This window comes from Apodemus sylvaticus, chromosome 10, assembly GCF_947179515.1.
Source record: "Apodemus sylvaticus chromosome 10, mApoSyl1.1, whole genome shotgun sequence".
NCBI classification, from domain to species: domain Eukaryota; kingdom Metazoa; phylum Chordata; class Mammalia; order Rodentia; family Muridae; genus Apodemus; species Apodemus sylvaticus.
The window spans coordinates 74002241-74017084 of record NC_067481.1 but is presented as its reverse complement, the minus strand read 5'-3'; the positions used below and the strand labels follow the sequence as shown (position 1 = coordinate 74017084).

The 14844-nt window shown below is 49.5% G+C and overlaps 1 protein-coding gene across 1 annotated transcript in view; it reads left to right on the top strand.

Annotated features, from left to right (window-relative positions):
• The window catches only part of Adamts2 (ADAM metallopeptidase with thrombospondin type 1 motif 2), a 210571-nt gene that overhangs the window by 138201 nt on the left and 57526 nt on the right, over positions 1-14844 (top strand). The window contains exon 4 of the mRNA XM_052197458.1: positions 612-814. Within this exon, the coding sequence (XP_052053418.1) occupies positions 612-814 (203 nt within the window). The remainder of the gene's footprint in view (positions 1-611; positions 815-14844) is intronic.

Below are 14844 nucleotides of genomic sequence, written 5' to 3'. Positions count from 1 at the left end.
TCCTGCTGGAGAAGGGGCCAGGCATGAAGGCCCTGACCCAGAATATGGATATAAAACTAGTGAAGTCTTTAAAAGGGTGAGAATTCTGGGAGAAAAGCTAGGAATGAGGGGACACTGAACACATACACACTGTCTGGGCTGAGCCTCAGTTTCCCCATTTATAGCAAGAGCCAATGCCATCCTGTAGTTACAAGAGCCTTTACAGTTGGGCAGCCATTAGCCTTTTAGGGAAGTGTGATAAGGGCTGGCACCACCACGTCACGCCTGAGCTTCCTCTGTGTCTGTCCCCATGCCAACTGTGCTTTTGCCAGTGTCAGGAGGTCACCATTGTCCTTGATGCTTTCTTCTGAGTACTGGGTGAAAGTTGAACTTGATGCCACTGAGGTGTTAGCCCTGAGCGTTTGTCACTGTGGCCCTTCTCTGGACGTCTGAATGGGCACAGTGCCCCAGATTTAGGGTGCTGTGAGTTTTATATGAGACAATGGTCATCCTAATGCCATCCCGATACCTGGCTGGTAACTGAGTTGTCCCCAAATGGGTTCTGTCTTTCTGTAATGCCCCTGGGCAAGGGGTGATGGGCTGCTACCAAAGAAGGTGTCTTTTCCTTCCAGGAGCCGCCCAGGGCAACCTGGACAGCCTCAGCAGAGCCCTAGGCGTCCTGGAGGAGCGTATCAACAGCACACGGCGGAGGGTGCGCAGGCATGCGACGGACGATGACTACAACATTGAGGTCCTGCTGGGCGTGGATGACTCGGTGGTCCAGTTCCACGGGAAGGAGCACGTGCAGAAGTACCTGCTGACACTCATGAACATTGTGAGTCAAGGCTGAAGGGTGTAGGGGAACAGGATCGGGACCAGTATCTTGGAGGCAGGGCTTGAGTAGAACAGGGAAATCAGGTTTGGATATGGACTGGGCAGTGGCTGGGTGGGTCTATGTGGGTGTCCATCAGAGAGTACAGGACATTAGTGAACTGGGCTGGAAGATAGATGTGATGTGGTTAGTGTTAATTGCCAGCATAACAGACTCCAGAATCACCTGGGAGATGGGTCTGTGGGCATGCCTGTAGGAAGTTGATTTTGACTGCATTAATTAAGGTGGGAAGACTCCGCCACTGTGGGCAGCGCCATTCCCTAGGCTGGGATTCCGGGCTGTGTAAGTGGAGAATGGGGCTGAACAGTAGCATTCATCCCTTTCTGCTTCCTGAGTGTGTCTGTAGTGTGACCAGCTGCCCTGAGTTCCTGCTGTCTTGACTTCCCCATTGTGATCCGCTGTGCCCTTGAACTGTGAGGCAGAATAAATTTTTTCTCATCTCAGTGTCTTTTGTCGGAGCATAGTAACGCAGCAATGGAGGAAAAAGCTAAGCTACAGGGGTATTGGAGGACTGGACTGGACTCCAGGGTGGGGCCTTATGAGGCAGAGCTAAGCTGACCGACTGAGATCTTTTTCATTCAGGGTGGTGGGATCCCTGAAAACCACGCTAGGGGCCAAGAAGCTGGAGGAAGGACTGGACTGTGGCTGGGACTGTGCCTCAGCCATGGAGCATGAGAAGGGGCTGCTTTGTGGGAGAAGGGCGGGCTTACAGGGTGCTGCCGTGAACAAGGTCCTCCCAGGACCTGGCTGGAGGAGGGCAGACCCGGGTACAGAGGTGAGTCCTTGGGAACTAAGGTGGCCATAGATCAGGCTTTGGAGGGTCCCGGCGAAAAGATCCTTCAGGGATACAAGGAAGAAAGTGAGTGAGTCGAACCCTGGAGAGAGATTGTACCCCATGAGTGGTCTCCCTCCTGTGAGCCCCCACAATGAGTGGCCTCCCTCCTGTGAGCCCCCCACGATGAGTGGTCTCCCTCCTGTGAGCCCCCACGATGAGTGGCCTCCCTCCTGTGAGCCCCCCATGATGAGTGGTCTCCCTCCTGTGAGCCCCCCACGATGAGTGGTCTCCCTCCTGTGAGCCCCCCACGATGAGTGGTCTCCCTCCTGTGAGCCCCCACGATGAGTGGTCTCCCTCCTGTGAGCCCCCCATGATGAGTGGTCTCCCTCCTGTGAGCCCCCACGATGAGTGGTCTCCCTCCTGTGAGCCCCCCACGATGAGTGGTCTCCCTCCTGTGAACCCCCACGATGAGTGGCCTCCCTCCTGTGAGCCCCCCATGATGAGTGGTCTCCCTCCTGTGAGCCCCCCATGATGAGTGGTCTCCCTCCTGTGAGCCCCCACGATGAGTGGTCTCCCTCCTGTGAGTTACCCTGGTTATGCCCTTGGCCCCCTGAACCTCTGCCCTTACCCTGCACAATTCATTTTACTTTGGAGAACGCTAATCTCGCATTAATTTTTGAAAAGTACCTTTAATTTAATAATGATAAAACCATAATTATTGAAGTTAACAAACCTCTGAGATATGACTGCAATAATAATAGTAACAACAGAAATAAATAAAACCATAATTACTGCAACGAATGATCTGCCAATGTGTGGCTGGCTGTGTGCCAGGCCCCGGGCTAGCCACTTGCTGTGGAACTATTCACGCTAAGCCTATAAGAGTGGTAGATATGCAGATCTCATCAGCCTCCAGAGTATGTACTCTTCTCCCAGATCCACTGCCGTCCAACTCAAAGTGAAAGGGCGGGGCTTAGAATCAGAAAAACTAAAAAACAAACAAACAAACAAATAAACAAACAAAACAGGAGCGATGGCTCAGAGGTTAAGAGCGCTGACTGACTGCTCTTCCAGAGATGCTGAGTTCAATTCCCAGCAACTACATGATGGCTCACAACCATCTATAATGGGATCTGATGCTCTCTTCTGGTATGTCTGAAGACAGTAACAGTGTACTAACATACATTAAAAAATGATGATGATGATGATGATGGTGATGGCGATGGTGATGATGATGATAGAAAGACTTGGTGTATTCATGTGAAAGGGGTTCCAGTCCTCTGAGTCTTGATGTTCCCATCATTAAAAAGGGTCAGTTCCCTCTTATACCCAGTAGGCTGGCTTAAATTTCATAATGGACGTGAATGGGTTTTTCAGTCACTAAGTAAGCTAACAACATGTCCAAACTCCAGATAAAATGTGGCGTTGCTCACACCACAGTGACAGGATCAGAGAGCGCCCTGCCTGAAGGTGGGGGCACAGGGACTTCTTCACGGGGCAGATGCACGAAAATCCTCCTTTTTTCCTGGTGGGAGGCTCCTGTATCACAGAGCTCCGTGGAGGACATCTACAATTCTAAATTTCGGTCCCAAGCTTCCATTCACTCGTGCACATCCCAACTGTAGCCCCGTTTTAAATAATGATGACAAGATGGTTTAGTTTCTAGAAAAACACCGGAAACATAAGAATTCTTGAACCGAATCCCCATATCATCATCACAACAACAACAACAACAACAACAACATGAAGATGTTAGGAGATGATTCTGAGGTGTTGAGAAAGGACGTCTGGGTCCCATCTGCTTCCCTTGTCACACAGATATGCACGTGTGTGCAGCGATTGTTTGTTGACCAAGGGCTTGGCCGTGTGGGCAGGGTGTCAAGTCCATCAAAGGGTGAGGCACAGAGTCCTGGGGCTCAGTGAGCCTGGGGTGGGGCTCACCCCTCATCCAAGCTCCTCCTGCTGTTCCAAGAGTTCCTCACGGAGACCCACGGAGATGAGGTTTCTTCACTGTAGGAGCAGGATGTGAGTTAGACAGGGAGAGGGACTGTGCAAGGCCGATGGGACTGTGCAAGGCCGATGGGACTGTGCAAGGCCGATGGGACATTCTGGTGGCCTTGGAGAAGGAGAGCAGTGAAGACAGCCTTCCAGAATATGGCTGCATGACAGAGCTTTCTGCAGCTGCCCTTCTGGCCTTTGAAATGTTGTAGCCACTGGCCAGGCTGCATCTTCAGTTTGTGAAATGTGGCCAGTGAGAGGAAGGGACTGATTGGTCCCTTTGATCTGATAGAATTTTAACGTTTAATTAAAAGTGTTTTAATTAAAGATAAGTCAGGCCTGAGGCTGGGAAGACGACTCGGTGGGGGAAGTGCTCACCACAGAAGCACTAGGGTCTGAGTTCAGGGTCCCAGCTGAGCTCCGTGGCACACACCTACGTCCTAGGCCAGCCAGGCCAGTGAGTGAGTTCCAGGTTCAGTGAGAGACTCTAACTCAAAAGGTAAGATTTCTGCCTATCTGTGGAAGTGATAGAGCAGGGACTTCCTCCTCAGACCTTTCCACTCACATGAGGACCTGCTCACAGTGCACGCTCACACACACACACAGACCCTGAAATACACATACCCACATATAATCACACACACACACACACACACACACACACACCCTGAAATACACATACCCACATATAATCACACCCACACACACACAGACCCTGAAATATACATACCCACATATAATCACACACACACACACCCTGAAATACACATACCCACATATAATCACACACACACACACACATACACGCACACGCACAGACCCTGAAATACACATACCCACATATAATCACACACACACACACACACACACATGCACACAAATGTGTGTGTACACTACTCACACTCACATAGTTCCACATCCATAAAAATAACTAAGGGATTGAGGAGGGTGCCTGACAGCTGACCTCTCCATAAGCGTGTAAATGCGCCTTTGCTCACACGCACCCCAAATAAAGAGGAAGGTGGGGAGAGAGCAACTTAGAGGCCCCAGCTGTGTTCCCAGCTACCTGGGAAGTTGAAGCAGAGGCTCTCAAGTTCAAGACCAGCCCTGGCAACTTAGCGAGTTCTCGTTTCAAAATAAAAGTAGTCAGGTGGTGCTGACACACACCTCTGATCCCTGCACTCAGGAGGCAGAGGCAGGTGGGTCTCTGAGTTTGAGGCTAGCCTGGTCTATAGAGTGAGTTCCAGTATAGTCAGGGCTCCAAAGAGAAATCCTGGTTTGAAAAATCAACTAATCAAACAAACAAAAAAGCCAAAAGAATCAAAATAAATGTGAAAAGAGCTAGGAATATATAGATGTGGTAGAGGGCTCGCCCAGCACGGGAGAGCACTAGAGTCATGCCCGAGTGTACAGGCCATCTTCAGCATTTGTAAGTGCACAGTTTGTATGTGACATTAATGTCATCCATGTGGGAAGGTAAAAGCCACACCACTGATGCACAGGCCTCTTTCCATCCTGTAAACCTGAACCTCCCACTATTAAATGCTAACTCCTCACCTGATCCACTGGGTCCTGGATGGTGTCATTCTGTTTTTGGTGTTCAAATTGAACCACTCTGGACCTGTAAATCGGTGAATTTGTATGATATTTGTCCTTAGGAAACCAGCTTAGTTAATTTAGTGTGATAGTCTAAAGGTCATTCATATTGTGTGTGTCTGAGCGTCTGTCTGTCTGTGGTGTGTATATGTGTTGTTTTGCTTTGTTTTTGATATTGGTCTTTCTAAATTGGCCTTGAACTCGTGATCCTCCTGCCTCCAACTTCCTGAGTGCTGGAATCACACGGGAATGTCCAACCTTCCTTCTTTTAGAGGCTCAATATGATTTGTAGTGTATGTAGACAGACTTTGTTTATTCGTTCACCCATTGATGGGCACCTGGGCAGTCTCCACCTCTTGACTGTTGTGACTAAGGCTGCTGGAAACACACATTATAGACTTCTGTCCACCACTGTTTTACATTCCTTTGGCTACAGACAAGGGAGTAGAAAGACTGAGTCATATGGTAATTCTATGTTTGACTTTAAGAAACCACCACGCTGTATTCCACAGCCGCTGTATCATCTTGTGTTCCTACCAATAACGTGTGAGGGTTCCCAGTCCTCCGCAGGCCACAGCACTTGCCATCTTGATAGTAACCACACTAATGGAGACATGACTTGTAATTAATCAGCACTAAAGTTTAAGTTGCTGGTGTGTGGCCAGTGGAAGCTATCCTGAGTGTTGCATCACGGGAAGGTCTGCTGTGCACTCTTCCGAACTTGGAATTGACCTCCATTTACTAAGCAAGCCTGGGCAACTCTGGGTATGTGGACCTCAAGCCACAACCCCAAATAACCCTTAAAGGCCTGGCCAGTGGATAGTCATAATCCTCTTATAGGTCCACATCTGGTTTTAGGATTCCCAAGGCTGGAACCAAAGTGGCATCCCAGAAGGATCAGCATAGCACTGGGCTGGCATGAAGCTCAGTCGGTAGAATGCATATCCAGATGTGGCAGTGGGTGGGCTGCAGCTGCCCTCTGGCTCACGTGACCATTGGCATGTGACAGCAGGTGGAGGTGACTCATCAAGCTGCCCACTGGGCTGGGTGCTGTAAGAGAGACTTTTCTAGACACAACACACACATGTCTATTCAGCCCTCTAAGGGAACATGGGACAGACCAAAATAACAACCGTACCCAAGTCCGACCCAAAGAGGTTTTATTGGTTGGTATGTGGGTGAGGGGTCACTTACAGGGGCAGAGAGGACCAAAAAGGCCTCTGCCTTCTTAGTGGCTCTATAACTTCCTCAAACAGTGAGTACAAACAGCTGGGCACCACGTGTTCAAGCGCACGAGCCCAGAGGAGACATCACACTCAGATCACAATAGAAAGTGAGAGTTTGCCCATCTGCCCCCCACCCTCACTTCACCTCAGACCCACTGAAGGGTGAGGGTGTCTGCTGATCCCTTGATGAGACCTGCTTACCCCGAGACACCACCTAACAACTCATTCCCTGCCAGCCAGACCCATTTCTCCCAGTTCCCTCCCTAAATTCGGAAAAATATTTTTTCAGTTCATTAAAACATTCTATATTTAACACAGATAATATATTATTTATGCCATAAGATTAGAATGAACTCATATAGATCTCTCCATATTTTCTCCCAGAAGCTCCTCTCCACGACTTCATTTTAATGAGTGTGGAAGGCTGGTGCAGTGAGGAGCGGGTGCTTTTTATGTAACTGATTATTTACATGACGCCTCCGGGGAATAAACCTCACTTCCCTTTTGGAGGTCAGATGTGCCACCCACCAGTGTACATCCTTATGGCTGAATCTGTCCCTCATCCTTAATTATTTCCTTACGCCGGGCTCCTAAGAGTTAAGTCTTCCAACAGGTAATGCACATGTTAAAGTCTTCTATTCCGAAATAGTCTGAGTGGCTTCATCATGTGCCTGCTCCACTGAGTACAGACCCCTGCTTCATTTTTAGTTGTGGTAATTTTTAGCTTCAACGGTGACATCTTAATATTTTCTGTTGCACCTATAGCTATTCTGTTTATCTTTAGTTCATTTATTTACATTCTGTGTGTGTGTGTGTGTGTGTGTGTGTGTGAACACACAGGCAGAGGTCAGAGAACAACTTTCCAGAATCAGCTCTTTCCTCCCACCAGGTGTGTCCTAGGGGCTGAACTCAAGTCACCAGGCTTCAAAGCAAGCACCTTGACCACACTGACCATTGCAAGGTGAAGGTCTCAGAGGAGGGTGCCCTGAAGTGGCCTCTTGACACAGAGTATGCTTAAGGTCATTTCAGACCTTGCTAGAAGACCAGTCCTAACTCCAAGCCAAGATTCATTGGAAAAAAAAATTTTTTTTTTGATGAAACAAGTCAGCAACTCCAAAGGTGAGAATTTTAAATCAAGAATTCTAACACAAAATGCTGCAAAGATAAATCAATTTAATGCGGGCTTGGAAGGGACAGTAGGAAAGCAAGAGAAAGCCTTTGTTCTGGGTAATTAAATCAGTTGATTCTGTAAGAGTGCTTAGCTTAGTAAGTGAAGTTAAAACACTACAGTTCCTAATGTACGGTGGTCTCAGGTCTGAGGGAAGTGTCTCAGGCTGGGTTTGTGGGTGCTGAGTATGGCGACAGTATGCACAGCACAGTTGTGTGTTCAAAGCAAGGCTGCAGTGAACTTGTGCTGTACAACACAGGTGAATACAGCCAGAAGCACCTCAGCTTCCTTACAAGTACAATTTTGTGTGTGCTCAGGGATGCTTTACAAAACAGGTGGATACAGCCAGAAACTCCTCCACTTCCTTCCAATTTTGTGTATGCCCAGGGATGTTTTATTGATACCACATTGTTTACAATTCCCACATTCAGCTCTTCAAGCTCATTGGGAAGCTGTGGGATTTAGCACACATGACTGACTGCTCAAGCTGTGCTCGTATGTGAATCAATAATGCAGCTGGTTTGTTTCCTCTGGCGTCATCACAGACACACAGATATCACACAGAGGTTCGGTGACCTCGACAGAGTGACCATGATAGTGGAGAGAAATGTCTCAGTTCCATTGTCATCATAGGGGACCAGGTGGCCCACAGAGATAGTGCTTAAGTAATCCCTGCTATCTGGCTTTAAGAAAAAACCTTGAGTGCTGACCATGGTCCTTTTTTGCAATGATGTACTTGGGAATGCTGGTCGGGAGAACATGCAGCATTGAATACACACCTGCTTTGGAGCCAGAAGCAGCACCTACCTGGTAAAGCTTCCAGTGCTTGGACTCAGTTTCTCCATCTTTAAACCTGAGGCTTTGCCTGAAGAATAGACCCTCAGCAGACAAATTCTCCCTTGCGTCCCTCTTGAAGCTGGAGTAGCCCTTATCTGAAGGACACCTTGGTGACCTCACACTCAAGCTGAGTTTTCTCTTTCTCCTCCTCATACCCCGAGCTACCCAACATGCCACCTCAACCTCCGGCTCATCCAACTGCCTCGAAGGTTCTCTGAGGTTGCCTTGACGATTCCTTTTAAAGGAGTGAATGACCTGGCTTTAATCTCCGTTTAAAAACAGTTGAGTAGATTTCTGGACAAGAGCAGTGTCTCTGAACTGTGTGACCCACTCTTCCACTGCAGGCAGACCTATTCCTTAGGCTTGTGGAGCATGCGGGGGTTCAGGGGTCCCCTGCGCTTTCGGAGCCGAGCCTGTACCCTTTGATTTCTCCTAGCAGGATGAAGGTCCTCAGCACACTGTGTTCTGAAACAACTCGTGTTCAATGAACAATCTATTTGCGCCAAGACTTGGATATGTTTCCTCTTTTCTTTTCTAATTTAATCCAGAAATTGGCCTTGACTTGCCAAAGCCTTGCCAGGGTTTGTAAACAATCAGCTGCTCACCAACTTTCAAGAATGCTGGGGCCCGCGCAGCGGCAGTGCAGGAATGTTTTGTGCTAGGCTCAGGGGGAGGAAATCTTGTGAGCTGCAAAGCAGTTTTCAGAAAGCCTCAGCCACCCCCTGCCCCTGTTCACGTGTCTGACTCAGCTTCCTGCAACAAAGAGACACTGAACCTCAGGACTGCCCAGACTGGAGGGACACGTGCAGTCTAGGAGCCAGCCAGAGGAAGCGGGAGAAAGGATGGAGGTCCAAAGCTGCTTTTCTCACCTGGCTGTGTCACCTGGGCCAAAGGACACTGTTCAGGATGCTCTCTGTGGTCCTGTATTCCTCACACTTAGGCCCCAAGACCTGAGATCAAGGTCCCATGGGTCAAAGTAGTTCTGCTTACCAGGGTGGCATGAGGCATTTCACACAGAACCCAGAAGAGAACTGTGTGACCAGGTGCTGCTGGGTGCCAGGTTGTAGTGGGCGTAGGTAGTCGTGGGCTCTGGGGCATAGCAGAGATCAGGAGAAGCCGTGTCCCCATGCCGACGGCTACCTCGGCTCTGTTCATTTGTGGTTGTACAGGAATAATCCGCCCTGCCCTTGCCAGGTCTGGTTTTCTTAAATGAAGGTAGGAATCTCTGGGGAAACCTAATCACTTTTCAATGAGAGCTACAAATTGCAATTAAGTGCTCATAATGTTGGGTGAATCGGAGCACAGCTGTGGTGTCTACCAGGCCAGAGGGCAGCCTACTTGTTCTTTCTAGCTTAGAAGGAAGCAGGTAACTGCCACTATAGTCCCTCTGTGCCCCAGATGTGGAGACAGGTCAGCTAGGAACTATCTGACTCAAGGACTCCTGTGAGCATTACTCTAGGTGTCTAATACCTGGACAGGTATGGGATGAGCAGAGGCCCATTAGGCCACAAACCACTGTATCCTGTGCCTCATTACGGACAGTGGAATGTGGAGATAGCAAAGTCTATCTTTGTACCTGGTTGCTCAGAGTAGGAGTAAAATTTAAAGGCTGGATGAAGACTAGACACTGCATCAGGCATGTCTTGGGGAGCTGGAGAGAGATGGCTCCTCAACGACTTAGTCAGCTCATGATGCAGATGAATTTGGACAGCAGCAAAGCACATACAAAGGCCCAGGGACCCCCCCTCTCTCTCCCTCCCACCCCCTCTCTCTCCTCTAGCACAGTTTGGACCCGTCTAAAGCATAGAGCTCTTCAGAGAGGAGGGAGATGAAGTTAACTTGACATCTAGAAACTTGGGGCTCCCTACTTAGTTATTGAAAAGAAGAGGAAAGAGCTCATCTTGACAGGTTCAGCACTGAGCAGTTTTATGGAAGAAAGATGTTTTACGGCGTGTCCACCCTCCCTCAGTGCCTCTGTGGGTTTTCTTAGATAAGACCAAGGAGGCTCAGAGACTGCGCAGTGGGCCCAAAGTGCAGCAATTGAGTCACATGCTGGTGGACAAGATAGCATAGACTCTGTGTAGTCTGCATTGACTCTTCTGACCTGAAGAGGGAGAATTCCTTAGGAGTCTCAGAAGAAGTACCAGGCCTTGGCTCTGAATCTCCCAACATCTCTGGTGATCCCTGTCATATTCTGCCTTTCCACCCCGCTCCAAGCCAACTTATCTGTGTGTATCTATGTCTGTCTTGGGCATTGACAGTGGAAGGTTTATCTATTATATATTTCTGTTCTAATATCACACACACACACACACACACACACACAGGATACGGGCCCCTCGTGAGGTTCTAGGTTGCAGAAGAGTCACTGTAAGCCAGTGGAACCTTGCACTCACGGAGATCACAGTCCAAAGAGCTGGGGTGGCAGAGGCTGGTGGTGATTATGCAGGATGGAAACACTGGGACGGGGACGGGGAGGGGACACCGTGGGATGTCCTCACCTCTGCTTCTGTCTCTTCTCTGTCATTCTCCTTGCATGCCGAGAGCCACTCAGCCACTCCCCACCCCCTCCCTCCTCTGATGCCTCCTGACAGCTGATGAGGGAGCCCAGGAGCTGCCTGTCCTTGGTTCCCATGGGGAGCTGACAGTTGTCAAAGCAGGAGTCAGAGTCCCAGCAGATGGACACGGAGGGCCAAGCGCCATCACTCCCTGGTGACAGCTTGAAGCGGCTGTTGAGCTTGTCTTGTGCAGACTCCAGCAAGGAGGTGGCAGCTGAGCCAGACAGCAGAGATGACAATCTCTCTCTTGCCGGGCTTCAGTCTGGGCAGATGTGGGCTGTCATTGTGCCCAAACTTCTCCATGGTGTGTCCCCTGTCCCTGTACCAAGTTGTAGTCAGACATCCCTGGGGGCCTTCTCCTCTGGGTGACATATCTTAGAACTCGGGATTCTCAGAGAATATCATGTCCCTGATTTTGCACACTCAGCCCCCAGTAAAGGGTACATGCATAGTAGGTGTTTGCTAAGTGTCTTTTATAATTCTTTCTTTTAAATTTCTGATATAAGGCCTTATGTAGCCTAGACTGGTCTTAAACGTGCTATGTAGCTGAGGATGACCTTGAATTCCTGATCTACCGGTGCCAGGAGACACATGCTGTGCAGAGAACAGCCAATTCCTGATGTGTTTGGATGCGCATCTGCTCTGGTGGTGTTAGAAAGCACCTGGGAGGGACGTGTGCAGAGCAGGCTACTCTTGCCATGAACTTGAACATACAAAACTTAGTTTTGCCACATTCCACAGAATTTCTCAGGATCCCTCTGCTGGGGTTCAGGGACATCATGCACAGCACTGGTTTAAGACCTTTAGTCACAGCTACCTGTGTCTCTCCTGTGTCAGTGCTGAGAGCCAGCTTCTCTCCCTGCCTCCTGTCAGGTCACCGGGCCCCAATGGCAGTGGAGAGGCTGGTTTGAGTCTTCCCTATTTTGAGCTGTTCTTCATCTGAGCTCCTTGGGTGTACTGGGTGGGAAGCAGAGGGGGAGAAGGGGAGTGGGCCTCTTGTGTCTTTCAGTTCTGCAGCCTATGGTGGGTTGGTCTGGTGCTGCTTGTATTCTAATGCTAAATACTGGCTCTTAAGGTCTGGTTGCCCCCCCCCAACCATGAACAGATCCTCACAAGTTCACAAGGCCATGTGAAGATTGCTCCCCAACTTAACTGGTCAATAAAAGACTAGAGCCTGTGATTGGGCAGAGGAGGGGAAAAGCTGAGGATAAACTGACTGGGTTACAGGTAGAGAAAGAAGAGCAGAAGAAAAGAGGAAGCGGCCATGAGAGGACCATGAATACGTGGCCACGACAAACAGTAACAAGGGACACCACGACTGGGAAATAAGTTAGAATAGCTCCAGACCTACCCGATCTAGGCTTATGGCTTGCTGAAGTGCCTGGTTGTGTGTCTTTTATACAGGCTAGCTAGAATGCTAATAAAAATAATAAAATAAGAGAAAATTAAAAAAAAATAATTCCATTTATACAGCCTCTTTAAGGTCAATGCCAGGCTATCCCAACCTCCCCCAGACATGCCAGGTAGGAGCTTCTGGGTGGCACATACACCTCTCTAGGGCTGGGGCAACCATGGTGCCTTAGATCTCACTGTTTACTCAAACATAGGGCGGGCCCTGTGTCTAACCTTCATAGGGACCATCTTACGCTGTGGTCCTTTCACAGTGGGAAGTAGATCCCAGAGGCCTCTGGATCTGTCCATCCATCGCTGATGCTAAGGGTGGAGTCGGGGCTGAGCAGAGCAGGGGACCCCAGCCCTGTCTCACTTCCTGCTTCTCAACATCCTCCCATCTCCTTCATCCACCACAGTGTTTTCTAGCACGCTCATCCCCCCACCCCCAAGGCCACCACATGAACTTCCTCGAGGCCACCGGCTCCTTGGGTTCCATCAGTTTCCTCATCTTTCCTTGGGTCACAATCTGATCAGGCAGAAAGAGAATCTGGTTTACTGGGGAATCAAATATATCTTGTTCTCAGACAATACAATCGTGCTCAAATGGAGCTCAGCGACAGAGCTCAGGTCAGTGGGGACTGTTGGACCACGCAGGCTCCCAGACAGGCAGGAGTGCATGTGGGAAGGGGGTACTAGTGATCTGGCCAGGGCTAGTTCAAGGTCCTGGCACTGGGGGAATGAGACTGCATCCTGAAATGGAACACCCCACAGAACCCCAAGTCTCTGCTTAGCCAGCCAGCCCAACGTAATACTCCAGAGACTTGAAGTCCTGAGGTCACTGCCAGCAGGAATCAAGATCTCCGCCATCTCTATTTTTCTTCCACATTGGGTTGAGAGTAGCTGAGTGGCTTCTGAAGGCCCCAGGTCCCCTGCTATGTCATTCCGTGTCCTGTGGCCTCAACGGCTGCCACACTTCCCTGTCTGGCAACATTACTTCTTATATTTGACAGGTCAGCCCATGGAGGGTCAGGCCTAGAAGGACGTGTGGATGGCCGTGACCCAGGACATCAGGCCCCAGCTCCAGATCCTAATCACGCTCAGGTGTCTCTTCGTGGAGAAACATCTTAAGCAAATGCTGGTGTTTGCAGACATACCTCCTGGTGTTACCATGAGTCCCTTCTTTGGGTTCCTAGGCTTGTTAATGAGAGAATTTAAAAACAGATTCAGCAGAGGCTCAAGGATAGTGTTTGTTTATTTGTTTGTTGTTTTGTTTTTTGAGAAAGAGTTGCTCTGTATAGCTCTGACTGTCCTGGAACTAGCTCTGTAGACCAGGCTGGCCTGGAACTCACAGAGATCCACCTGCCTCTGCCTCCCAAGGGCTCCAATTAAAGGTGTGTGCTCCTCCACCACCACCACCACCACCACCACCACCACCACCACCACCACCACCACCACCACCTAGCTTTCAAGGATAGTTTTATGAGCTCAGGACAAAACAGCAGGCAAGCAAGCTGTAACTCTTGGCAGCCAGTGGGAGGGGGGACATGAAGAAGAGGAAGAAAGAAAGCCACGCCCTTGGCATTAGGCTGTCTAGCAAGGGAGGTCAGGAGGCAGGTATGTGGCAACCGACAGCCCTGTGGTGGAGGCAGGGGGTGGCTGTGAGGCTTAGGGTTAGTGCCAGAGAGAAAATGCTTAGGGCTTAGGAAGAACTAGGAAAAGAGAGAATGTAAAAGTTGTGCTTTTCCAAGTGTGGGCTGTGACTAGGACAAAGTCAACAGAGCTTCATGTGATGAAGGTGTCCCTAGGAAGGACAGGCTTGTTTTCTAGTTAAAGGGATAATTATCCCTCCATCTCTTTAGCTTGCATCAGCCTGGCTGAGGGGCGGTGATTAACTAGGTGATTGGCAGGTCCCATTGGGTTAACCCTTAGGGCAGGAGACAGTAGTGTGAAATGTTCCACTCTTTGGGACAGATCAGAAGGTTGCGTCTCAGTCTTCTTAGCAGGACTTAAGGAGCAGAAAAGTGGGTGTTTACCTTTTGAGCATCACCAGGAAAATGGGAAGCAGGGTCCAGAGCTTCATTTGCCCCCAAGGCTGAAGCCAAGAGGGACCAAAATCTGGGACACAAAACAACAGTTCCCACTACCTGACCCCCTTGTCCTGGATAACTTCACTAACGTAGTACTGTGTGCCAACGCTTGTTCTAGACACGTTGAAAACATTTTTTGCATCAGTCTTCATATCAAACATATCAAAGCCACCAGAACAGTTATGTCTCCATGCCTGAGGACCCTGAGGCCCAAGCAGGATGAGTAAAGCGTCCGGTGTTGTACAGCAGGACTGTGGGAGGTGCCCCTGAGACCAGTGCAGCTGGGACTGAGGATTCAGATCCACCCTCTGCTCACCCCAAAATCCAGAGCATGGG